This window comes from Mastigoproctus giganteus, chromosome 9 (genome assembly GCF_048544385.1).
Source record: "Mastigoproctus giganteus isolate SK-2022 chromosome 9, ASM4854438v1, whole genome shotgun sequence".
Classification (NCBI taxonomy): domain Eukaryota; kingdom Metazoa; phylum Arthropoda; class Arachnida; order Uropygi; family Thelyphonidae; genus Mastigoproctus; species Mastigoproctus giganteus.
The window spans coordinates 210,949,657-210,977,151 of NC_143583.1; the positions used below are offsets into that span (position 1 = coordinate 210,949,657).

The following is a 27,495-nucleotide window of genomic DNA, read 5'->3' on the forward strand; positions in this document are numbered from 1 at the left end:
CAATTGGCGTTCAATAGATCTCATGTTCTGAGAGTGGCAAGAAATGGAGAGATCGTCAGCATAAAGATAGGCTTCTACAGTATTTGGAAGTTCTTTGGAAATGGAATCAATTCTAATGGCAAATAGGGTTGCGCTCAAAACCGATCCCTGTGGTACTCCTTCTTCCTGCAAGAATGTAGAAGAAAGGGAGTTTTGGTATCGAACCTGGAAAGAGCGGATCTGGAGGAAGTTCCTAATGAATATAGGCAGGTTGCCTCGTAGACCAAGATTATGTAGGTCACTGAGAATGCCATATCGCCAGGTAGTATCGAATGCCTTTTCTATATCAATAGAGACCATGACAAGGTGTTCATTTTTCACAAAGGCATTGCGAATTTCAGATTCGGCCTTGATCATCAGATCTAGAGAGGACCTATTTTTGCGAAAGCCATGTTGACAATTACTCAATAGTTGTTCAGTTTCAATGATCCAGCTGAGTCGACTGTGGATCATTTTTTCAAGAATTTTACCAAGGCAACTTGACAGAGAGATTGGCCTGTAACTATTAGGACTGGAAGGATCTTTTCCGGGTTTCAAAAAGGGCAAAACTGTAGCATGGTGCCAAGATGTTGGATAAATATTTTCCAGGAAGATCCGGTTAAAGAAAACTAGCAGCATTTGTAAGTTTTGCTCATCGAGATGCTGCAGCATGACATAATATATGCCATCTGGCCCAGCTGCACTGTTTCTCGTTGTTTTTATGGCTTGTAAAAGTTCACAATATTCAAGGGGCTGATTATACGGAAGTGATAGCGAGGTTCTAAAGTTAATGGGCCTCTGTTCGGTGGAGGTCTTAATTTTTTGGAATTTCGGAGTGTAATTTGATACGGCAGAGACTTCGGCAAAGGTTTTACCCAAGGCATTCGCTATATCTAGAGGACCAGACAGTTCTTCTCCATTGTATGAAAGAATTGGGGAAGGGATGATTGGAAACTTCCCAGAAAGCTGTCTAATTTTCTTCCATATTAATCTGGAGTCGGTATTTCTGTTGATAGTACATGCAAACCGAGTCCAAGAATCTTTCTTGGCTTGCCTGTGAATGAACCGCGCTTTTGCCCTTAGCTTCTTGTAGCTAATTAAATTAGCTGTTGTCGGAAATCGACGGAATAAGTTGAATGCTTTATTTTTTTCCTTCTTTGCTTTCGTGCACTCTTCGTTCCACCAGTAGTTGAAGTGCCGTCGAGTTGGGGGGTTTGATAATGGAATTGAGTATTTTGCTGCAACTAAAAGACTGGATGTGATATAATCGGTTACTTTATCTATAGGTTGTAGCTGAATAGTTTCTTTGTCCAGAATGATTGCTGATTGAAATTTGGCCCATTTGGCTTTAGAAAATTTCCATTTTCTGCAGGGTTGGTCTAATGGTAGTTGTGTAGTGAGCAGGTTACAGACAATTGGAAAATGGTCACTTCCCAATGGATCATCCATAGCGGACCACTGAATGACTGGAAACAGTATCGGAGAACAAATCGAGAGGTCAATTGCAGAGGTCTGTCCAGTAGGTAACTGTATATGGGTTTGTGTACCAGTATTAAGAATGGTAAGGTTTTGTTTATCTAGTAGAGTTTCAATCAGTCGGCCCTGTCTATCTAATTTAGAGGATCCCCATAAAGGGTGGTGGCCATTAAAATCCCCTAGCAAGCAGACTGGTGAGGGTAGCTGTACTAAAAGTTCTTCAATATCTTTGAAAGAGTAGGTATTGTTTGGTGGGAGATAGACTGAGACTAGCGTAAATGCAATCTCAGCAATCAGACGCACAGCAACGGCTTCAATTTTGGTTTGAAGAATGATTTGACTAGCAGGGATCTTTGAGTTAATCAAAATAGCTACACCACCACGAGCAGAGTCAGATGTATTCCGATCTCTTCGGTAGACTGAGTAGTTTTTTATAGAAGCAGAGATTTTAGCAGTTAAATAGGTTTCCTGCAGACAGAAACCCACTGGAGAGTAGCGTCTAATTAAGTACTGAATGTCATCAATGTTGCATCTAAAGCCTCTACAATTCCACTGTAAAATATAAGGCATTATTTGAGTTTAGAAGAAGCTGTACCTGACGTGGCTGTCTTATGGCGTTCTGGCTTTGGTTTATTTCTTTTTGGAAAGGTGGGGCGACCTGTGTCCATATCTTCTTCTTCTTCTTCTGCAAATATTTCAAGAATCGGATCTTCCTGTTTAGATGGGTACTCTTGATCCATTGATGTTTCCTGAATACTCTGTTTTGAAGTTGAACTGGGATTATTTGGTGTGGTAGCAATCATTGGCGAATGAGGAGATTTTGCTGGAATCGTAAGAGGCGTATTACTTGCTTGATCTGAGTGCTTCTGGATATTGGACTGTTGCTGAGAAAGAACAGCTCGGGCCCAGTCGGAGATTGATATGTTGGATGGAACAGTAACATCAGTTTGCGTGGCTATTGTTTGATATTTTTTTGCAACACTGGCATAGCTACGGTTAGATATACTTGGTGCAATTAATTTTCTTGCTTCCTGGTAAGTAACTTTGTTTTCGACTTTATATTTTACAATTTTTTTCTCCATTTTCCACTTCTCACATGTTTTAGAGTAAGCAGGATGGTTACCCTTGCAATTAAGGCAAGTCATTTCTTTTGCCGAACAGTCATTTTGACTGTGATCAGAAGATCCACAGTTGGGACAAGCTGGGTTCCCTCTGCATGCCGTCTGAGAATGGCCATACTTTTGGCATTTGTAGCATCTCAGCGGATTAGGAATATAAGGTTGGTTGGTTGGTTGAGTTTTATTGGCGCATCAGCAACTATGGCTATAATGCGCCAAAACCTTGTCATAAAAGGTAAAAAAGTTTCAGTGACCTACTGAATTAGGTCACTACGTCAGGTTATAAAAACAAGTATAAACTGTAACAGACAAATATCAGTAAATAAGTAACAATGGAAAATCTTAAAATAATAAGATTTTTAAATATGATTAAAAAGGTTTACTGATTTTAGGAAATTATAAATAGCAGACACATGGTCATTGTCGGATAAAATCTGACTGAGTGTATACGGCTCAGTCAGATGGTTAAAAGCGGTAAAACGAGCATTTCTAAAACTGGTACAGTCAACTAAAACGTGTCTGATTGTTAAGATTGTGCCACAGGACACACACATAGGAGGGTCATCAGCCCTCAGCAAAAACGAATGTGTCAAATGACTATGTCCTATGCGGGTCCGGGCAAGAACAACTTCCTCCTTACGATTCCTGCGCAGACTAGACTGCCACGGTTCAATTACAGGCTTTATACGATACAGTTTATTCCCAGTCTGTCTATTCCACAAATCCTGCCATTGGGAGTGTATCTTCTGCTGTATAGTTTTCCTGTAGTCTGTATAGGGGACTGACAGGCAGCGATTATTATTAGGGATTGCTGATTTGGCTGCGGTGTCAGCCAAATCATTTCCCCTAATCCCAATGTGGCTGGGAATCCAGCAGAAGCGGATATCATATTCACGTTCATGGAGAACGCGAATCTTCTGCTGAATGCTAGACAGAACTGGATGATCATTATATCTCACAGATATTAAAGCCTGTAACGCACTGAGAGAGTCGGAATATAAAATGAACCGATGGTATTGGCATTCACTAATGTGATCCAAGGCTAACTTTATAGCGTGCAGCTCTGCAGTAAATATGCTGCATTCAGAGGGAATCTGCTCCGATGTAGTGCTGTCTCTAAAGACAGCAGCAGATCCCACATATGATTCCGCCTTCGAGCCGTCTGTGTAGACTGGCGCGAAGTCAGAATGTTCAGCTCGGTGTGCTGAAAAAAGCTGCAGGTAGACAGACGATGGAGTGTCCGACTTTCCCCAATTTCTAAGGGACAAGTCACATGCCGGGACATGAGCATGCCAGGGTGGAAGGGGTTGCTTTGGTGTTTGGGCAACCCTGTCTACCTTTATATTAAATTCTTTGAGTAGCTCTTGGACACGAATACCAAAAGGACGATTGGCAGTCTTACGGGTGTTGTACAAATTTTCCCATCGTGGCTCAAAAACGGTTAGCCACGTAGGGTGGTCTGGCAGGGATTTCAGTTTTAGAGCGTAGTTTAGAGACAACTGCTTACGTCGAAGCAATAATGGCGGTTCGTTTGCTTCGACGTATAAGCTCTGGACAGGAGATGTGCGATATGCTCCAATAGCGGTACGGAGAGCCAGATGATGGACAGGATCGAGCCAACGAAGTACACTGTCTCTGGCCGAATTGTATACCAGGGACCCGTAATCCAGTCTGGATCGTACAAGTGCACGATAGATGCGTAGTAGGGTGCATCGATCCGCACCCCAAGATGTTGAGGAAAGAGAGCGCAGAATATTTAGCCCTCTTGTGCACTTTGTGCGGAGTTGACGGATGTGATCCAGAAAGGTCAGCTTTTTATCGAATACGAGTCCCAAGAATTTTGTGTCCGCTGCTATTGGAATTACATGTTGTCCGAGCTTTAATTCAGGTTCAGGATGAAGATTACGCTTACGACAAAAGTGTACGCAAACGGTCTTCTCCGGCGAGAACCTGAAGCCATTAGCAAGAGCCCAGGAGTTGAGGCGATCAATAGCTTTCTGCAGTTGTCTTTCAATAACCCTCATGTTGCATGACTGACAAAATATGCTAAAGTCATCAACATAGAGGGCACAGTTTACAGTTGGAGGAAGTTGTTCTGTGATTGAATTCACTTTGATGGCAAAAAGCGTGACACTTAATACTGATCCTTGTGGTACTCCCTCCTCTTGGCTGAAGGAGCGAGAGAGTGAGGATCCCACACGAACTTGGAACGATCGATTGGCTAAAAAGTTTTGAATAAAAAAGGGCAGATGCCCTCTTAGGCCTAAGCTATGTAAGTCTTTCAAAATGCCAAATCTCCAAGTTGTGTCATACGCTTTCTCCATGTCAAAGAACACCGACACCAAGTGTTCCCGTTTTAGGAAAGCATCCCGGATGGATGCTTCCATTCTAATAAGATGGTCCAAAGTGGACCGGTTCCTTCGGAAGCCGCACTGGATGTTGGAGAGAAGGTCATTTGACTCGAGATACCATATTAAGCGAGAATTAACCATTCTCTCCAGGATTTTGCACAGACAGCTAGTCAGAGCAATAGGACGATAGTTGGTGGTGACTTTTGGATCCTTTCCTGGCTTAGGGAAGGCAAGGACGATTGCCTTTCGCCAGGAGTCCGGAAACTGCCCCTCAGTAAAGATTCTGTTATACAGAAGGAGCAGACAATCCATAGATTTTGGTGAAAGGTGTTTAATCATTTCATAATGGATGCCATCTGGTCCAACAGCACTTGCTTTGGAAAGAGTGAGGGCTCTTTTCAGTTCCTCTATAGTGAATGCCCCGTTGTAAGGATAGAGGCCCTTGGTCTTAAAATTAAGTGCCTGTTTTTCTAGTTTATATTTCAGGACCAGGAACTCTGGGGAATACGAAGATGTTGCGGAGATGTTAGAGAATGTTTCCCCAAGAGCATTGGCTATTGCAGTTGGATCTGCAATAGCGCATCCATTATAATCTAGGATTGAAGAAGGGTGGGATGTATATTTTCCCTTCATTTTCCGGATTTTATCCCAGACTACCTTAGAATTGGTAGCCTGGTTAATAGATGATGTAAAACGGATCCATGATTCCTTTTGACTCTGACGGCGAATGTAGCGTGCTTTGGCTCGTGCACGCTTGAAGGCTATTAGATTAACAGTGGTAGGATATCGGCGGAATATCCCCCACGCTTTGTTTTGAGCCTTTTTTGCTGCTGTGCATTGGGAATTCCACCAAGGTTTGGGAAATGGTGGAAACCGGGCAGATGTTTTTGGAACAGCATTCGCAGCTGCTTGGACAATGATTTCTGTGATGTACGTTACTGCGTCATTGATAGGCTCCTGACTGACTGTACTGAGGTCAAAATTTGCCTGATGTTGGAAGGCATTCCAGTCAGCCTGATCAAACTTCCACCGTGGTAACCTAAAAGGAAGACACGGTCTCCCACTGTGTAACAAGGTTATCACAGGGAAGTGATCACTTCCGTATGGATTCTCCTCCACTTCCCAAGTGAGTGAAGCGAGTAGAGAAGGGGAGCAGATAGAGAGATCAATGGCAGAAAACGTACGGGTAGGCATATGGAAGAAGGTGTTTGTTCCAGTATTTAGAAGGGAAAGGTCATTGTCATTGAGCATACGCTCTATGACTCGTCCCCTTCCGTTGATGTTAGCACTACCCCACAGGGTGTTATGTCCATTAAAATCTCCAAGAAGTAAGAAAGGGGGAGGCAACTGCGATACAAGATCATCAAGGTCTTCCTGGGAGATGTCAGTCCCAGGTGGCAAATAAATAGAGCACACAGTTAATAAAAATCCCACTGTCAGGCGAATTGCAACAGCCTCAATGCTGGTTGTAATTAGCAAGGGCTGAACTGGGGTCTGATTACCCACAAGGATAGCCACTCCTCCATGAGCAGGACCATCCGCAATTCTATCCTTACGAAAGATTGTGATGTTATGCAGGGTGGGATCATCATTTGCCTTTAGATAAGTCTCCTGCAAGCAAAAGCAAACTGGCTCGTGCTTTTGCAGGAGGGCCTTGATGTCATCAGTATTTCGCCGGAATCCACGACAATTCCATTGTAGGAATTTAGCCATTACTTTGGCTTGGTGGGTCCATCAGGCGGCTTCCGAGGTGCTGAGGGCTTACTTTTGTCAGTCTTGGATTTATCTTTTTTGGGGAAGAATGGACGCTGTCCCGTGTCCATTTCTTCCTCCGCAAAGAGTTCCAAGACAGATTCATCCTGTACCTCCTTGTTCTCTACATCCATTGTTTCTGTTGTTACTGCAGGCTCTTTACCACTTGGTTTTGGTAGTGGTGGAGCGCTAGGAGGTACGGATATAGGAGTGGCAACTGACTGTGTTTTTTTGGTGGGCTTTTGAGAACTCAATAAATAGCGTGCAATCGGGGTGAATGACTCTTTTGGTGGTATAGTCATCTCAGTTTGTGTCCCGATAGTGCACTTAGCAGAAACCTTCTGGGCGTATGAAGGTTTCCCGCTATTTACTGGTTGGATACGTTTTCTGGCCTCTGGGTAGGAGATATTCAGCTCTGTTTTTAACTTTTGGATCTCTTTTTCATCCTTCCACCGCTGACATGCTCTAGAGTAGGCGGGATGCTCTTCTTGGCAATTGACACAGATAGGTTTTGGAGCTGAGCATTCCTTGCTCTCGTGGTCTTTAACACCACATCGAGCACAGGCAGGATTACCACGACAAGATGTTTGTGAGTGGCCGTATTTTTGGCATCTAAAGCACCGCAGTGGGTTTGGGATATAAATCCTCACTGGGCAGTTTAGATAGCCTGCCTTTATGGAACTTGGAGGCCGTGGGGTATTAAACGTTAGGATGAGAACTCGGGTAGGGACGAGATTCCCATCCTTTCTCATCGATATTCTTTTGACAGCTGTCACTCCTTGGTCTTTTAATTCAGAGCAGATCTCTTCTTCAGAAACATGAAGAAGGTCCCACTCTGATATGACGCCACGTGAAGAATTTAGAGTTTTGTGAGGGGTTACGATGATAGGTATTCCCCCTATGGATGTAGCCTTTATGATTTTTTCCGCTTGCTTGGTGGTAGAAGCTTCGACCAAAAGGTCGCCAGAACGCAGTCTTTTTACAGATTTTGGTGAACCTGCCAACCCTTCTAATCCTTTCTGGATGAAGAAGGGTGACATCTTTCCAATGGACTGCTCTCCGGTTGAATGGAGAATGAGGAAAAGCGGTGTCACTGATGGTGGTGGTGTTTCCTCAGTTCTGGCTCTTTTTGCAGAGGTGTTATCTGCGTCATGATGTCGATTAGGTAGGGGCCTTGTTGGGGCCCCAGAAGAATTGGGATTTAAATTACTCATAGGAGTAAAAAGAAAATGTCTGATGCCTAAGTACCTCACCCACCACGGAGCCCTACGAGGGGGCGCCCACTCGTGAACTAGCAGGTACTGCGTACACGAGTGGGACGCCGAGTTCGCTTAGAACACCATACCCACGTTACCAATAAGTCTTTATCCCGTCCCAGGACCATAGGGAGGGAGACTTATTGGAACGCAGTTGACCCTAGCAGTATAATACCACCCGCCGATTGATCCCAGTCGAGCCGGTCCGGGACCACCCGTCTCGTCGAAGCAGGGGCCAAAGTGGTGTATTAAGGCTGGGCCCCTCAACCACCAGGATCCCCCTTTCCGCTTCCACGGGTCGCGGCGCACGGCTGCACACGCCGGATTCCAATGGTGTAACCCTGGAACCAAGGTATGGGCGTTGGATCCCAGTGATGCTAATCTGGTAAACCAGCAGCATCACTGGGAGGTCCCCTCACCACGTACAGGTGCCCACGTTGAGGGGAGGAATATAAGGACGAATGCGACAGAGTAGATATCCTGCTTTTACTGTTGAGGGTAGATTTGGACTGTTAAAGGTGAGAATGATACTTCTGGTGGGTGTGAGTATATTGTCCCTTTTAGTCATGATTCTTTTGACAGCAATTACGTTTTGTTCATTTAGCTCTTCTTTAATTTCTTCTTCTGTCACATTCAAAAGGTCCCAACTAGATATAACACCCTTAGATGTATTTAGGGTTGCATGGGCAGTTACCTTTACTGGAATTTTTGCAAAGTTTGTCACTTTCAGGAGTTTTTCAGAATGCCTACAGTTGACAGTTTCTACTAGTAAGTCCCCCGATTGCAATCTCTTAACCATCTTGGGAGACCCTGCAATACTTTCCAAGTGTTTTTGGATAAGAAAGGGGGATAGCTTACTAAGAGGCTGTTCTGATAATGAATGCATTATTAAAAATGCAGGAAACTCGGTCGCAGAGGAAATGGTTTTTAACCTCTTTGCATGTGAAGAGTCATGTTCCTGTTCTGTGTCTAGCCGACTGCTTGTCGGTTGTAAAGAAGGAAACATATTTTGTTCCATTTTGGCTCCTTTTAGCCCCTGGCAGATGAACTTTTCTGCCAAGGTTACCGGCCCCGCCACGGGGAGGCAGGAGCAGTGCCTGGAGTGACCAAGCGAAATTAGTAGGAGTTAATCTATTAAATATGAAAAATAAAGAAAGGTTACTTTCCTTCCTTGCTCTCTACCAGTACTTTTGATAAAAGAGCTACTAAATAAAAGTATTTCTCAACGAGAGGAACGTAAAAGAGAACGCAGAATTCACCAATGAAAAAGTCGCAGTGAAAGCACAAAGAGAAATCGCTCAGTCAATCGCTTGGCACCCGGGGCCAAATGCGCTCGGGAGTGGGACGCCAGGGCTACCCAGACACTATACCCGCACCGCCGCCAGCCTGAATCCTGTCCCTCGGACCATGAGGGTAGGGGCGTGGCATTGTCACGGTTGACCCTCGCAGGCGAGCCTACTAGCCGATTGATCCTAGCCGGGCCTTCCAGGACCACCCGTCTTGTCGAAGCAGGGGCCAAAGTGGTGTATTGAAGCTGGGCCCCTCAACCACCAGGATCCCCCTTTCCGAATTTCCACGGGTCGCAGCGCACGGCAAACACGCCGGATTCCATTGATGTAAGCCTGGAACCTGGGCTGTGGGCGTTGGATCCCAGTGATGCTAGTCTGGAAGTCCAGTAGCGTCACTGGGAGGTCCCCTCACCACGTACAGGTGCCCACGTCGAGGGGCGACAATTTAGATATCCTGCTTTTACTGATGAGGGTAGATTTGGACTGCTAAAGGTAAGAATGATATTTCTGGTGGGTGTGAGTATATTGTCCCTTTTAGTCATAATTCTTTTGACAGCAATTACATTTTGCTCATTTAGCTCTTCTTTAATTTCTTCTTCTGTCACATTCAAAAGGTCCCAACTAGATATAACACCCTTAGATGTATTTAGGGTTGCATGGGCAGTTACCTTTACTGGAATTTTTGCAAAGTTTGTCACTTTCAGGAGTTTTTCAGAATGCCTACAGTTGACAGTTTCTACTAGTAAGTCCCCCGATTGCAATCTCTTAACCATCTTGGGAGACCCTGCAATACTTTCCAAGTGTTTTTGGATAAGAAAGGGGGATAGCTTACTAAGAGGCTGTTCTGATAATGAATGCATTATTAAAAATGCAGGAAACTCGGTCGCAGAGGAAATGGTTTTTAACCTCTTTGCATGTGAAGAGTCATGTTCCTGTTCTGTGTCTAGCCGACTGCTTGTCGGTTGTAAAGAAGGAAACATATTTTGTTCCATTTTGGCTCCTTTTAGCCCCTGGCAGATGAACTTTTCTGCCAAGGTTACCGGCCCCGCCACGGGGAGGCAGGAGCAGTGCCTGGAGTGACCAAGCGAAATTAGTAGGAGTTAATCTATTAAATATGAAAAATAAAGAAAGGTTACTTTCCTTCCTTGCTCTCTACCAGTACTTTTGATAAAAGAGCTACTAAATAAAAGTATTTCTCAACGAGAGGAACGTAAAAGAGAACGCAGAATTCACCAATGAAAAAGTCGCAGTGAAAGCACAAAGAGAAATCGCTCAGTCAATCGCTTGGCACCCGGGGCCAAATGCGCTCGGGAGTGGGACGCCAGGGCTACCCAGACACTATACCCGCACCGCCGCCAGCCTGAATCCTGTCCCTCGGACCATGAGGGTAGGGGCGTGGCATTGTCACGGTTGACCCTCGCAGGCGAGCCTACTAGCCGATTGATCCTAGCCGGGCCTTCCAGGACCACCCGTCTTGTCGAAGCAGGGGCCAAAGTGGTGTATTGAAGCTGGGCCCCTCAACCACCAGGATCCCCCTTTCCGAATTTCCACGGGTCGCAGCGCACGGCAAACACGCCGGATTCCATTGATGTAAGCCTGGAACCTGGGCTGTGGGCGTTGGATCCCAGTGATGCTAGTCTGGAAGTCCAGTAGCGTCACTGGGAGGTCCCCTCACCACGTACAGGTGCCCACGTCGAGGGGCGACAATTTAGATATCCTGCTTTTACTGATGAGGGTAGATTTGGACTGCTAAAGGTAAGAATGATATTTCTGGTGGGTGTGAGTATATTGTCCCTTTTAGTCATAATTCTTTTGACAGCAATTACATTTTGCTCATTTAGCTCTTCTTTAATTTCTTCTTCTGTCACATTCAAAAGGTCCCAACTAGATATAACACCCTTAGATGTATTTAGGGTTGCATGAGGAGTTACCTTTACTGGAATTTTAGCAAAGTTTGTCATTTTCAAGAGTTTTTCAGAATGCCTGCAGTTGACAGTTTCAATTAGTAAGTCCCCCGATTGCAATCTCTTAACCGTCTTGGGAGACCCTGCAATACTTTCCAAGTGTTTTTGGATTAGAAAGGGGGATAGCTTACTAAGAGGCTGTTCTGATAATGAATGCATTATTAAAAATGCAGGAAACTCGGTCGCAGAGGAAATGGTTTTTAACCTCTTTGCTTGTGAGGAGTCATGTTCCTGTTCTGTGTCTAGCCGACTGCTTGTCGGTTGTAAAGAAGGAAACATATTTTGTTCCATTTTGGCTCCTTTTAGCCCCTGGCAGATGAACTTTTCTGCCAAGGTTACCGGCCCCGCCACGGGGAGGCAGGAGCAGTGCCTGGAGTGACCAAGCGAAATTAGTAGGAGTTAGTCTATTAAATATGAAAAATAAAGAAAGGTTACTTTCCTTCCTTGCTCTCTACCAGTACTTTTGATAAAAGAGCTACAAAATAAAAGTATTTCTCAACGAGAGGAACGTAAAAGAGAACGCAGAATTCACCTATGGAAAAGTCGCAGTGAAATCACAAAGAGAAATCGCTCAGTCAATCGCTTGGCACCCGGGGCCAATCAAATCGTATATATCATCGGTATTACTACGTAAACTTCTGCAATTCCATTGTATGATGTGCATCATTATTTGGTTTTAGAGAGGGAAGATGATTCTGTTGTTGTTGTTGTTGTTGTTGTTGTTGTTGTTGTTGTTGTTGTTGTTGTTGTTTTTTGGTGCAAGGGCTGCTTAGGCCATATTGCACCTATCACTGTTATAAATGGTACATATGCATGGTGGTTGTGATGGCATTACTTAAAAACGATCATATAATTCTATAATTTTTGTGAAGTGAAAGAACTCCAGTAGATTAGCGTCGTTACCTATGATATGGCAGAGTGTCAAAGGTTCTTTAAGGTTTGGTAGAAAGCTAAAAGAGACTTGGCGGGCAGTGGTGTATAAAGTACACTCAATAAGAATATGCTTTATTGTGAGTGGACAATTGCACTGTGTGCATTGTGGAGGATCATTACCTGTGAGGAGATAAAGGTGGGTAAGGTGACTATGGCCAATTCGCGCTCTAGTTAAAATTACTTCCTCCCTCCTGTTCATACGGAAACTGGAGGTCCACGATTGCGGTTCAGGTTTTATTTGGCGGAGTTTATTGTGCGTTTGGGCTTGCCATTGAATTCTCCATTGTTCTTTACACATTCTTTGAATGTTACTTTTGTAGTCAAGATATGGGACGTAATGCTGTGATAATTCTCTGTCGGATGGATGTTTAGCGGCATAGTCTGCACGTTCGTTTCCTAGTATCCCAGCATGGCCTGGGATCCAACAGAAAATGACCACTCGTTGGAGTTCTTGAAGATGCATCAGTTTGGATTTTATGAGCTTTATTAAAGGATGTGTTTTAGAAGAATTGTTCTGTAAAGCTATAATCGCACTCTGGGAGTCTGTATATATCATGCTTTTATGGATGGTCAGATGGAGGATATTTTCCACTGCAATTTTGATGGCGTATAATTCAGCTGTATAGCTGCTGCATTCATTGGGAAGTGATACAGAAAAGGTTTTATGAGGGAAAACGGCTGATGCACCCACTCCACTCTCAGATTTTGATCCGTCAGTATATATTTTTGAAAAATGCAGATAATTTTGTGTATGGGCTATATGGAGTTGTATATTAACATTTGCAAGAGAGTGTTTTCCCCAGTTTAGAAAATAACTGTCACAGAGTGGCATAATACACCTCCATGGGGGATCCGTACTGCTTAAATCTTGAAGAACTTTATCGGGATCTATATTCCAGGTTTCTGATAGTGCTTGAGCTCTGAGAGCAAAAGGTTGAATTGCTCTTGGTTTATTTCTATAGAATGTTGTGAACTGTGGGTCGTTAAGTATCGGCCTAATGGGATGGGTAGGTAGACTTTGGATTTTAGTTGTATAGTTAAGAATTAACATCTTTCTTCTGAGGGTTAGAGGAAGTTCATGAGCATCAATATAAAGACTTTGGACTGGTGAAGTTCTATAAGCGCCTGTAGAAATCCTCAGGGCAGAGTGTTGAATTGGTGCAAGTCGCGCTAGCACACTTTCTCTAGCAGAATCATACACCGGGGCACCATAATCAAGGCGAGATCTGATTAGGGCTCTATACAAATGCAGTAACGTGTACCGATCTGCACCCCATGATGTAGAAGAAATGACTCTGAGTATGTTCATTTTTTTCAGGCAAGACGTCTTTAGATGTTTAACGTGCTCTATGAAGTTCAACTTACTATCAAAAGTCAGACCAAGCAGACGAATGCTGCTCACAACTGAGATAGTTTGATTTGTTAAGTGTACTTCTGGATCTGGATGCATCTTCCTTTTGTTGCAAAAGTGAACTACTTTAGATTTTGAACAAGAGAGTCTATACCCATTCTGTGCCATCCATAACTGAATATTATTAATTGAAATTTGGAGCTGCCGCTCAATGAAAGTCATGTTTTGAGAACTGCAAGAAAAAGTGAAATCATCGGCATAGAGGTATGAATTCACAGTGCTGGGCATATATTTAGTCATATGGTTTATTCTTATTGCGAATAAGGTGGCACTGAGCACAGAGCCTTGTGGGACCCCTTCTTCTTGTATATATGTTTGAGAGAGAACTTGTCGGTATCGGACTTGAAAAGATCTGTTTGTTTGTTTGAGTGTGGGCTTTACGGCGCAAGAGCAACATGGCCATAATGCGCCTAACTCTGGTAAAGTTTAGTGCTTTTTTTTTTTTTTTTTTTTTTTTTTTTTTTTATATTGCAGTTAACGTTTACAGTGTGTTATACAGTTTTATCTCTTTAAGGAAAGTGAAGACTTTGTCTACATGTGGCATATCTGCTAAAAGATGGGCAATGCTCGGAGAATTCGTTGCTGAAAAAGAGGCAAATAAAGTTTGACGCTCATTTTTATAAATCGGGCAGTCAATGAGTATGTGTTGGACTGTAAGTTGGGCTTTGCAGTTTGTGCAACGTGGTGGATCAGCGGCTGTAAGTAGATAGAGATGTGTCAGGTGTGTGTGACCTATTCGTAATCGGGCTAATACAACTTCTTCATGACGGTTCTCACGAATACTAGACTTCCATGGTTTGAGATCTTTTTTAATGCCGAGTAATTTGTTATTGGCCTGACTCTGCCAGATGCGTTGCCATTGTTCCATACATTGTTTCTTTATAATGTACTTGTAGTCAGATGCAGGTGTAGTAAAGGCTTGGGCTATAGGGTCGGTAGCAGTTTTGGCAGCTAGGTCGGCCTGTTCATTTCCAGAAATTCCAGCATGACCAGGGATCCAACATAACAGAACTTGTTGTTTCTTGTGGTTTAACTTTGTCAGAGTATTCCAGATCTGTCCAAGTAAGGGGTTATCATTTTTTGTATTGCGTTGTATGGCTTGGATAGCACTAATGGAGTCTGTATATACAACACTGTGCAATATGGTTTTAGAGAGTGCATAGTTTAAGGCTATGTGGATAGCACAAAGTTCTGCAGTATAGCTGCTACATTCTAAAGGGAGTTTCTTGGATATAGTTGTGTTGGGAAATACTGCTGCTGCTCCAACATGATTGTTAGTTTTAGACCCGTCTGTGTAAATTGGTGTGTACTGGCCGTGCTGGGTTCTCAGTGCGGTGTACATTTGCAGTGCGTTCTGTTGGGATAAGGTGATTGATTGATTGATTGATTGAGTTTTATTGGCGCATCAGCAACTAAGGCTATAATGCGCCAAAAACTTGTTATAAAAGGTAAAATTTTCGGTGACCTAAAGAATTAGGTCACTAAGTCCGGGTAAAAAAGCAAGTATAAGTTGTAAAAGACAAATATCAGTAAATAACAATAAGATTTTTTTTTTTTTTTTTTTTTTTTTAAATATTGGTAAAAAGGTTTACTGATTTTAGAAAATTAAAAATAGCAGACACATGGTCATTGTCAGATAAAATCTGACTGAGTGTATGGGGCTCGGTCAGATGGTTAAAAGCGGTAAAACGAGCATTTCTAAAACTGGTACAATCACATAAAATATGTTCAATGGATAAAATGGTGTCACATTGCTCGCACATAGGACAGTCATCTGCCCTCAGCAGAAAAGAATGTGTAAGATGACTGTGTCCTATGCGGAGACGAGCTAGAACAACTTCCTCCTTACGATTCTTGCGCAGACTAGACTGCCACGGTTCAATTACAGGCTTTATACGATATAATTTATTCGCAGTCTGTCTATTCCACGAATCCTGCCATTGGGAATGTATTTTCTCGTCTATTATTTGCCTGTAGTCTGTATAGGGGACTAACAGGCAGCGGTTTTTATTCGGGATTGCTGATTTGGCTGCGGCGTCAGCCAAATCATTTCCCCTAATCCCAATGTGGCTGGGAATCCAGCAGAAGCGGATGTCATATTCGCGTTCATGGAGAACGTGAATCTTCTGCTGAATGCTAGACAGAACTGGATGAGGATTATACCTCACAGATATTAAAGCCTGTAACATGCTAAGAGAGTCAGAATATAAAATGAACCGTTGGTATTGGTATTTACTAATATGATCCAAGGCTAACTCTACAGCGTGCAGCTCTGCAGTAAATATGCTGCATTCAGAGGGAATCTGCTCTGATATAGTGCTGTCTGTGAAGACAGCAGCAGATCCCACATATGATTCCGACTTCGAACCGTCTGTGTAGACTGGCGCGAAGTCAGAATATTCAATTCGGTGTGCTGAATGAAGCTGCAGGTAGACAGATGATGGAGTGTCCGACTTTCCCCAGTTTCTAAGCGACAAGTCGCATGCCGGGACACGAGCATGCCAGGGTGGAAAGGGTTGCTTTGATGTTTGGGCAACCTTGTCTACCTTCATATTAAGTTCTTTGAGTAGATCTTGGAAACGAATACCAAAAGGACGATTGGCAGTCTTTCGAGTATTGTATAAATTTTCCCATCGTGGCTCAAAAACGAATGGCCACGTAGGATGGTCTGGCAGGGATTTCAGTTTTAAGGCGTACTTTAGAGACAACTGCTTACGTCGAAGTGATAACGGTGGTTCATTTGCTTCGACGTATAAGCTCTGGACAGGAGATGTTCGAAATGCTCCAGTAGCGATGCGTATAGCCTGATGATGGACGGGGTCCAGCCACCGCAGGACACTGTCTCGGGCTGAGGAATATACCTGGGACCCATAATCTAGTTTGGATCGCACAAGTGCACGGTAGAGCCGAAGAATGGTACATCGGTCTGCTCCCCAAGATGTAGAGGAGAGCGAGCGGAGAATATGAAGTCCACGTGTGCACTTTGTGCGGAGTTGACGAATATGATCCAAAAAAGTTAGTTTTTTATCGAAAATGAGTCCCAAGAATTTTGTGTTTGCTGCTACTGGGATAGCATTTTGTCCGAGCCTTAATTCGGGTTCAGGATGAAGATTACGCTTGCGACAAAAGTGTACGCAAACGGTCTTCTCCGGCGAGAACCTGAAGCCATTTTTAAGTGCCCAGGAATTCAGACTATCAATGGCTTTCTGCAGTTGTCTTTCAATAACCCTCATGTTGCACGACTGGCAAAAAATGCTAAAGTCATCAACATAGAGGGCACTGTTTACAGTTGGAGGAAGTTGTTCTGTGATGGAATTTATTTTTATGGCAAAAAGCGTGACACTTAGTACTGATCCTTGTGGTACTCCCTCGTCTTGGCTAAAGGAGCGAGAGAGTGAGGATCCCACACGAACTTGGAACGATCGATTGGCCAAAAAGTTTTGAATAAAAACGGGCAGATGCCCTCTTAGGCCTAGGCTATGTAAGTCTTTTAAAATGCCAAATCTCCAAGTTGTGTCATACGCTTTCTCCATGTCAAAGAACACCGACACCAAGTGTTCCCGTTTTAGGAAAGCATCCCGGATGGATGCTTCCATTCTAATAAGATGGTCCAAAGTGGACCGGTTTCTTCGGAAGCCGCACTGGATGTTGGAGAGAAGGTCATTTGTTTCTAGATACCAAATTAAACGAGAATTAACCATTCTCTCCAGGATTTTGCACAGACAGCTAGTCAGAGCAATAGGACGATAATTGGTGGTGACTTTTGGATCCTTTCCTGGCTTAGGAAAGGCAAGAACGATTGCCTTTCGCCAGGAGTCCGGAAACTGCCCTTCAGTAAAGATTCTGTTATACAGAAGGAGCAGACAATCCATAGATTTTGATGAAAGATGTTTAATCATTTCATAATGGATGCCATCTGGTCCAACGGCACTTGCTTTGGAAAGAGCGAGGGCCCTTTTCAGTTCCTGAATAGTGAAATCCCCGTTGTAGGGATAAATGCTCTTAGATTTAAAGTTAAGTGCCTGTTTTTCGATTTTATATTTCAGGACCAGAAACTCTGGGGAATACGAAGATGTTGCAGAGATGTTAAAGAATGTTTCCCCAAGAGCATTGGCTATTGCAGTTGGATCTGCAATAGCGCATCCATTATAATCTAGGATTGAAGAAGGGTGGGATGTATATTTTCCCTTCATTTTCCGGATTTTATCCCAGACTACCTTAGAGTTGGTAGACTGGTTAATAGATGATGTAAAACGGATCCACGATTCCTTTTGACTCTGACGACGGATGTAGCGTGCTTTGGCTCGTGCACGTTTGAAGGCTATAATTAGTTAGTTAGTTAGTTAGTTGAGTTTTATTGGCGCATCAGCAACTTAGGCTATAATGCGCCAAAACTTTGTCAGCAAAATTAGTAAAACATTCAGTGACCTAATGAATTAGGTCACTAAGTCAGAGTATAAAAACAAGTATAAACTGTAAAAGACAAATATCTGTAAACGAGTAACAATAGTAAACCTTAGATTGAAGGCTATAAGGTTGTACGTGGTAGGATATCGGCGAAATATCCCCCACGCTTTGTTTTGAGCCTTTTTTGCTGCTGTGCATTGGGAATTCCACCAAGGTTTGGGAAATGGTGGAAACCGGGCTGATGTTTTTGGGACAGCGTTAGCAGCTGCTTGGACGATGATTTCTGTGGTGTACTTTACTGCGTCATTGATCGGCTCTTGACTGACTGTGCTAAGATCGAAATTTGCCTGTTGTTGGAAGGCAGTCCAGTCAGCCTGATCAATCTTCCACCGCGGTAGCCTGAAGGGAAGACATGGTCTCCCACTGTGTAGCAAGGTTATCACGGGGAAGTGATCACTACCGTATGGATTCTCCTCCACTTCCCAGGTGAGTGAAGGGAGTAGAGAAGGGGAGCAGATAGAAAGATCAATGGCAGAAAAAGTACGGGTAGGCATGTGGAAAAAGGTGTTTGTTCCAGTATTTAGAAGGGAAAGGTCATTGTCATTGAGCATATGCTCTATGACTCGTCCCCTTCCATTGATGTTAGCACTACCCCACAGGGTGTTATGTCCATTAAAATCCCCAAGAAGTAAGAAAGGGGGAGGCAGCTGCGTTAGAAGATCATCAAGGTCTGCCTGGGAGATGTCAGTCCCAGGTGGCAAATAAATAGAGCATACAGTTAATAAGAATCCCACTGAAAGGCGAATTGCAACAGCCTCTATGCTGGTTGTAATTAGCAAGGGCTGCACTGGGGTCTGGTTACCCACCAGGATAGCCACTCCCCCATGTACAGAGCCGTCCGCAATTCTATCCTTTCGAAAAACTGTGATGTTGTGCATGGTGGGATCATCATTTGCCTTTAGATATGTCTCCTGTAAGCAAAAGCAAACTGGCTTGTGCTTTTGCAGGAGGGCCTTGATGTCATCTATATTTCGCCGGAATCCACGACAATTCCATTGTAGGAATTTAGCCATTATTTTGGCTTGGTGGGTCCATCAGGCGGCTTCCGAGGTGCTGAGGGCTTACTTTTGTCAGTCTTGGATTTATCTTTTTTGGGGAAGAATGGACGCTGTCCCGTGTCCATTTCCTCCTCCGCAAAGAGTTCCAAGACTGATTCTTCGGGTACCTCCTTCTGTTCGACCTCCATGTTTTCTTGGGAAGTAGGAGGTACTTCACCTTTCTTATTTTTTTCTTTGGTGATTGCCTTTGTTACTTGAGGAGCATTAGGAGGTACCGATACAGGAGTGGCAGTTGATTGGTCCTTCTGTGCAGGTTTTTGCGGACTTAACAGATAACGCGCGATGGGAGTGAAAGACTCCTTTGGAGGGATGGACATGTCCGTCTGTGTTCCGATGGAACACCTCCCTGCTACCTTCTGGGCGTAGGTAGGCTTGTTGATGTTGAGAGGTTTCACCGCTTTCCTTGCCTCCTGGTACGATATGTTTAGCTCTGCCTTCAGCCGTTGTATTTCTTTTTCTTCTTTCCACCTCTGGCATGCTCTTGAGTAGGCCGGGTGTTCTCCCTCACAGTTAATACAGGTGGGTTTTGGGGCTGAACATGCTGTTGTTTCATGGTCCTTTGCACCGCATCGAGCGCATGCAAGGACTCCACGGCAGGCCATTTGAGAATGTCCATACTTCTGGCATTTGAAACACCGTAAAGGGTTCGGAATGTATGGACGCACTGAACAGTTGATGTATCCAGCTTTAATCTCATCAGGAGGTTTAGGAGTGTTAAAAGTCAGGATAACGCTCCTGGTTTTAACAATTTTTCCATCCCTTCGCGCAGTGATTCTCTTGACGGCAATGACTCCCTGCGGTTTTAATTCGGAGCAGATTTCCTCCTCGTATACGTCGAGAAGGTCCCACTCCGAAATGACACCTCTCGATGAATTGAGTGTTCTGTGTGGTGTCACTGTTATAGGGATTCCTCCAATTGATGTTGTTCGGAGGAGATGTTCAGATTGCCTGTCATTTTTAGTTTCAATTAAAAGGTCTCCAGAACGGAGCCTCTTAACTGATTTGGGAGAACCTGCTAACCCATCTAACCCTTTCTGTATGAAGAAGGGTGACATTTTTCCAATCGGTTTTTCAGTGGTGGAATGCATGATTAGAAATCTTGGGACCGGCCCTGATGATGGTGTTTCAGTTCGCTGTCTCTTTGTTGCAATAGTATTATCTGCCTCTCCGTCCATGTTTTCAGATAGGGACCGGGTTGGGGCCCCTGAAGAAGTAAGTTTATCAGGATTCATGAGTTTTTTTAAGTGGTTCAGTGCCCGGGCTCCCCACCCACCACGGAGCCCAAAGGGACGCCCACTACCCGGCATGCAATAAATGCGCTCGGGAGTGGGACGCCAGGGCTACCCAGACACCATACCCGCACCGCCGCCAGCCTGAATCCTGTCCCTCGGACCATGAGGGTAGGGGCATGGCTTTGACACGGTTGACCCTCGCAGGCGAACCTACTAGCCGATTGATCCTAGCCGGGCCTTCCAGGACCACCCGTCTTGTCGAAGCAGGGGCCAAAGTGGTGTATTGGAGCTGGGCCCCTCAACCACCAGGATCCCCCTTTCCGAATTTCCACGGGTCGCAGCGCACGGCAAACACGCCGGATTCCATTGATGTAAGCCCGGAACCTAGGCTGTGGGCGTTGGATCCCAGTGATGCTAGTCTGGAAGCCCAGCAGCGTCACTGGGAGGTCCCCTCACCACGTACAGGTGCCCACGTCGAGGGGTTTCGAGGTGCAGAAGGTTTAGATCGCTCAAGTTTACCTTTTCCCTTCTTTGGGAAATAAGGTTTCGCTGTATCCATCTCCTCTTCAGTAAAAAGTTCTAAAATCTGTCCATCTTGGTTTGAATTATCTTCTGAATCCATGTAGTCTGTTTGGTTTGAGTCGGGAGTGGTAGACACTGTAGTATTTTGCTGTTGAGTGGCATCTGGTTGTATTGTGATCGGCGTATTTATTGCTTTGCTTTGTTTGCTTTTTGTTTGGGGTGTTGGCACTGAGGACAATATTGACTTTGCCCATTCAGCTAGTGACTTTGTTGGTGGTATGGTGACCTCTGTTTGGGTAGCAATTGATACATGATTTTTGGTTATTTGGGCATAACTTGGCTTGTTAGTATTTGGAACTGGTAAGGATTTTTTAGCTTCTTGGTAGGTTACATTATGTTCAGTTTTGTATCGCTGTATCTGTTTTTCGCGTTTCCAAAGGGGACACTCCTTCGAATACGCGGGATGGGCTTCTTTACAGTTAATGCAGTTTGGAGTTGTGTTAGTGCAGTCATTTGTAGAATGTTCAGTGGATCCACATGTGGCACAGGCAGCTGCTCCTCTGCAGACCGTCTGTGAGTGCCCAAATTTCTGGCACTTATAGCAGCGTAATGGATTTGGTATGTATGGTTTAACTCGGCAGTTAAGGTAACCGGCTTTGATCAATGTTGGTGGTTTAGGATTATCAAAAGTAAGGATTATAGTCCGGGTAGGAACCAGTACATTATCCTTCTTCGTGAGAATTCGCCTTACATTGATGACTCCTTCTTCTCGTAATTCTTGTTTGAGTTCTTCATCTGAAAAATTGAGGAGGTCCCACTCAGTGATGACACCTCTTGACGTGTTCAAGGAAACGTGCGGTGAAACGCTGACCGAAATTCCACCAAAGGATTGTAATTTTTGCAGTTGTTCAGATTGTCTGGCAGTGACAACTTCAACCAGTAGGTCTCCAGATCTTAACCGACGAACTGTCTTGGGAGTACCTATTATGCTTTCTAGGCTTTTTTGCACTAGGAAAGGGGAGAGTTTTCCAACTGGTTGTTCTTGAGTTGAATGTATAATTAAAAAGGTAGGGGTTCGGATTCTGCCTACGTCAGTCTTTTGACGTTTTGCTGCGACAGAACCAGACTCCTCTTGTTCTTGCCTTGTTAGAGTTTCTTCTGTGTACCCAGTGTTTTTCTGGGTTTTATGGACTTCTTGCTCCATTTCGCCCTGGAAGGGAGATCTTTTCCCCTCCAGGTTACCAGCCCCGCCACGTGGAGGCAGGAGCAGTGCCACCTTTGTGACCAAGCGGTAGTGGGTTAGTAGTAATATGCAAAGAAAAAAAAGGGGGAAAAAAAGAAAGAAGGTTAATTTTCCTCCTGTTCAAGTAAAGTGATTTCTTTACTGAAGCTTATTTAATTGATTGTTAGTGTAACGCTGTAAATAAAGAAGACGATTTTACTTATTCAAGAGAGCGCAATTCACTGGCAAATACACTTGATCACAAAATCGCTTGGCACCTGGGGCCTTGAAAAGATCTGTGCTGAAGGAAATTCAATATGAAGTACGGTAAGTGGCCTCTCAGGTCAAGGGAATGCAGATCTCTTAGGATACCAAAACGCCATGTGGTGTCGAAGGCTTTTTCTACATCAAGGCATACCATGACGAGATGCTCATTTCGAATGAATGCATTCCTGATGTTTGTTTCCGCTTTGACCATGAGATCCAGGGCTGATCGATTTTTTCTGAATCCAAATTGATTGTCAGAAATTATATTTTTAGAGTCGAGACACCAAGTAAGTCGACGGTGAATTATTTTTTCCAGGGTTTTGCTTAAGCAGCTGGTGAGAGAAATAGGTCTATAGTTTTCAGGAATGGAATGATCTTTTCCTGGTTTCGGAATTGCTATTATATAGGAGTGGTGCCAGGAACTGGGGAAACAATGTTCAAGAAAGATGCGATTGAAAAAAGTGAGCAGTGAACAGACCGATTCTTTATTTAAGTGTTGGAGCATTATGTAGTATATTCCGTCGGGGCCTGCAGCACTGTGTTTTGAGCTAGATATGGCTTCTTGAAGTTCAAGCATTGTAAGCGGCTGATTATAAGGTAAAGTACATTTACTCGTAGATCTGAAGTTCAGTTTGGACTTTTCAGCTAATGCTTTGATCTTCTGGAATGATAGATCATATGCTGTTGAGGCAGATAGCTGTGAAAAAACAGTCCCTAGGGCATTGGCTATATCTGCAGGAGAAGAAAGATCCTGTCCATTCCAGTTCAGAATTGGAGAGGATAATTGGGGAGCTTTGCCACTTAGTTGTTTTATTTTCCGCCATATTATTCTTGAATCAGTATTCTTATTAATCGTGCTCGCAAATCGAATCCAAGATTCTCTTTTAGCTTTCTTCCTAATGTGACGGGCCTTGGCTCTGAGTCTCTTGTAGTTTATAAGATTGGCGGTGGTGGGATATTTTCGAAACAGATTCCATGCTCGGTTTTTTTCTTTTTTTGCACCTTTGCACTCTTCGTTCCACCAATAGTTTGTGGTTCTATGGGTTGTTGACTGTGATTGTGGAATCGCAGTGCATGCAGCAGCGAGTATTTGTCTTGTGATGTGATCGGTAGCTGTGTCAATAGGACAGGTTTCGATGATCTGTTCATCAAAGGACACTCGGGAAGTGAATTTTGCCCAATCTGCTCTGTGAAATTTCCATTTTACATAGTTTTGGGAAATTATGGATTGTGCTGTTTGAATTTTACATATTAGCGGAAAGTGATCACTATTTAGCGGGTTGTCGAGGGCCGTCCACTCAATACTAGGGAAGAGGATCGGAGAGCATATCGAAAGGTCTATTGCAGAAGTTGTACCCGTAGAGAGATGGATGTAAGTTGGCAAGCCAGTATTTAGTATAATCAGATTTTGTCTGTCAGCAAGCTGTTCGATAAGTTGTCCTCGTCTATCTGCATTGGGAGAACCCCACAATGGATGGTGTCCATTGAAGTCACCCAATAAACAGATAGGGGTTGGCAACTGCTGAATAAGATCTTCCAGTTCATGGATGGTATAGGAGTGATTGGGCGAAAGGTAGATAGAAACAATTGTCAAAGTAATACCAATCACAATACGTGTTGCAACAGCTTCGATGGAGGTTTGTAAAGGAATTAATCTGCAAGGTACTCTGGAGTCTATGAGTATGGCTACCCCTCCGTGAGCATTATTTGTAGCAGTTCTGTCTTTTCTAAAGAGTGCATAATTTTTAACTGAGAGTGACACATGACGTGTTAAATTTGTCTCCTGTAGGCAGATGCCTACGGGATGATAACGATCAATCAACTCGTGGATATCATCAATGTTACTGCGAATTCCTCTACAGTTCCACTGTATGATTTGGTGCATTATTTGGTTTTGTTACTTGAGGAAGATTCTGAGTCTTTTTTATTTCCAGGCTGTTTGTGGCGATCGAGTTTCATTTTCTCTTTTCTTGGAAAGGTTGGGCGTCCGGTATCCAAGACATCTTCTGCATGATTTTTGATTTGATTTGATTTGGTGTTTATTGGCGCAAAAACAACTAAGGCTATACTGCGCCAGGAAACGATTAAAATAACACTAAAAATGAATTCTGGTAACCTTTAAAAAGGTTACCTCGTCAAATTATTTGTATATATATATCAATGTGTAAAAGCAGTATAAGTTTAAAAATAAATGATCCAATTTATATATGTGTGTATATATTAATAGCTTGTAAAAACTTAAAAACTGCTTGATTGATTGATTGATTTGGGTTTTATTGGCGCACTAGCAACTAAGGCTATAATGCGCCAAGACCAGGTAATATCTAAAAAATTTAACATCTCGGTGACCTAATTAATTAGGCCACCATGTCCAGATCTGAAAACATAAATAAACAACAATAACATATAAATTTTAAATACGATTAAAAACCTTTATTGCTTTTAAAAAGCTAAAAACAGCAGACACATTGTCATTGTCGGATAAAATCTGACTGAGTGTATAAGGCTCAGTCAGATGATTAAAAGCGGTAAAACGGGTACTGCTAAAATCTGGACAGTCAATTCTGCTAAAATCTGGACAGTAAAAGGTGTCTGATCGTTAACATTGTGCCACACACACACATAGGAGGGTCATCAGCCCTCAGCAGAAACGAATGCGTTAAATGACTGTGTCCTATGCGGGTCCGGGCAAGAACAACTTCCTCAGTACGATTCCTGCGCAGACTAGACTGCCACGGTTCAATTACGGGCTTTATACGATATAATTTATTCGCAGTCTGCCTATTCCACGAATCCTGCCATTGGAGAGTGAATCTTCTCGTGTATTATTTGCCTGTAGTCTGTATAGGGGACTAACAGGCAGTGGTTATTATTGGGAATTGCTGATTTGGCTGCGGCGTCAGCCAAATCATTTCCCCTAATCCCAATGTGGCTAGGAATCCAGCAGAAGCGGATATCATATTCACGTTCATGGAGAACGTGAAGCTTCTGCTGAATGCTAGACAGAACTGGATGAGAATTATATCTCACAGATATTAAAGCCTGTAACACGCTGAGAGAGTCTGAATAAAAAAATGAACCGTTGGTATTGGCATTTAATAATGTGATCCAAAGGCTAACTTTATAGCGTGCAGCTCTGCAGTAAATATGCTGCATTCAGAGGGAATCTGCTCCGATGTAGTGGTGTCCCTAAAGACAGCAGCGGATCCCACATATGATTCCGCCTTCGAGCCGTCTGTGTAGACTGGCACGAAGTCAGAATGTTCAGCTCGGTGTGCTGAAAAAGCTGCAGGTAGACAGATGACGGAGTGTCCGACTTTCCCCAATTTCTAAGGGACAAGTCACATGCCGGGACATGAGCATGCCAGGGTGGAAAGGGTTGCTTTGTGTGTTTGCGCAACCTTGTCTACCTTGATATTAAGTTCTTTAAGTAGCTCTTGGACACGAATACCAAAAGGGCGATTGGCAGTCTTACGGGTGTTGTATAAATTTTCCCATCGTTGCTCAAAAACGGATAGCCACGTAGGGTGGTCTGGCAGGGATTTCAGTTTTAGAGCGTAGTTTAGAGACAGCTGCTTGCGTCGAAGCAATAACGGCGGGTTCGTTTGCTTCGACGTATAAGCTCTGGACTGGAGATGTTCGATATGCTCCAATAGCGGTACGGAGAGCCAGATGATGGACAGGATCCAGCCACCGAAGTACACTGTCTCTGGCCGAATTGTATACCAGGGACCCGTAATCTAGTCTGGATCGTACAAGTGCACGGTAGATGCGTAGTAGGGTGCATCGATCCGCACCCCAAGATGTAGAGGAAAGAGAGCGCAGAATATTCAGCCCCTCTTGTGCACTTTGTGCGGAGTTGACGGATGTGATCCAGAAAGGTCAACTTTTTGTCAAATACGAGTCCCAAGAATTTTGTATCCGCTGCTATTGGAATAGCATTTCGTCCGAGCCTTAATTCGGGTTCAGGATGAAGATTACGCTTACGACAAAAGTGTACGCAAACGGTCTTCTCCGGCGAGAACCTGAAACCATTTGTAAGTGCCCAGGAGTTGAGTCGATCAATGGCTTTCTGCAGTTGTCTTTCAATCACCCTCATGTTGCATGACTGGCAAAATATGCTAAAGTCATCAACATAGAGGGCACTGTTTACAGTTTGAGGAAGTTGTTCTGTTGATGGAATTTACTTTGATGGCAAAAAGCGTGACACTTAATACTGATCCTTGTGGTACTCCCTCCTCTTGGCTAAAGGAACGAGAGAGTGAGGATCCCACACGAACCTGGAAAGATCGATTGGCTAAAAAGTTTTTAATAAAAATGGGGAGTTGCCCCCTAAGACCGAGGCTATGCAGATCTTTTAAAATGCCAAATCTCCAAGTTGTGTCATACGCTTTCTCCATGTCAAAGAACACCGACACCAAGTGTTCACGTTTTAGGAAAGCATCCCGGATGGATGTTTCCAGTCTAATAAGATGGTCCAAAGTGGACCGGTTCCTTCGGAAGCCGCACTGGATATTGGAGAGAAGGTCATTTGATTCTAAATACCATATTAAACGAGAATTGACCATTCTCTCCAGAATTTGCACAGACAGCTAGTCAGAGCAATAGGACGATAATTGGTGGTGATTTTTGGATCCTTTCCTGGCTTAGGAAAGGCAAGAACGATTGCCTTGCGCCAGGAATCCGGAAACTGCCCTTCAATAAAGATTCTGTTATACAGAGAGAGCAGATAATCCATAGATTTTGGTGAAAGATGTTTAACCAATTCATAATGGATGCCATCTGGTCCAACAGCACTTGCTTTGGAAAGGGCGAGGGCTCTTTTCAGTTCCTGAATAGTGAACGGCCCATTGTAGGGATAGATGTTCTTTGACTTAAAATTAAGTGCCTCTTTTTCCAGTTTATGTTTCAGGACCAGAAACTCTGGGGAATACGAGGATGTTGCAGAGATGTTAGAGAATGTTTCCCCAAGAGCATTGGCTATTGCAGTTTGGATCTGCAATAGCGCATCCATTGTAATCTAGGATTGAAGAAGGGTGGGATGTATATTTTCCTTCATTTTCCGGATTTTATCCCAGACTACCTTAGAATTGGTAGCCTGGTTAACAGATGATGTAAAACGGATCCATGATTCCTTTTGACTCTGACGGCGAATGTAG

At 43.7% G+C, this 27,495-nt stretch overlaps 1 protein-coding gene across 1 annotated transcript in view; it reads right to left on the reverse strand.

The window, feature by feature from the left end:
• LOC150081095 (uncharacterized) overlaps window positions 1–23,160 on the reverse strand; it is a 188,662-nt gene extending 165,502 nt beyond the window's left edge. The window contains exons 1-2 of the mRNA XM_090380917.1: window positions 23,138–23,160; window positions 20,876–21,764 (exon numbers count right to left, since the gene is read on the reverse strand). Of these exons, the coding sequence (XP_090237043.1) occupies window positions 20,876–21,764; window positions 23,138–23,160 (912 nt within the window). The remainder of the gene's footprint in view (window positions 1–20,875; window positions 21,765–23,137) is intronic.
• Window positions 23,161–27,495: the final 4,335 nt, after the last annotated feature.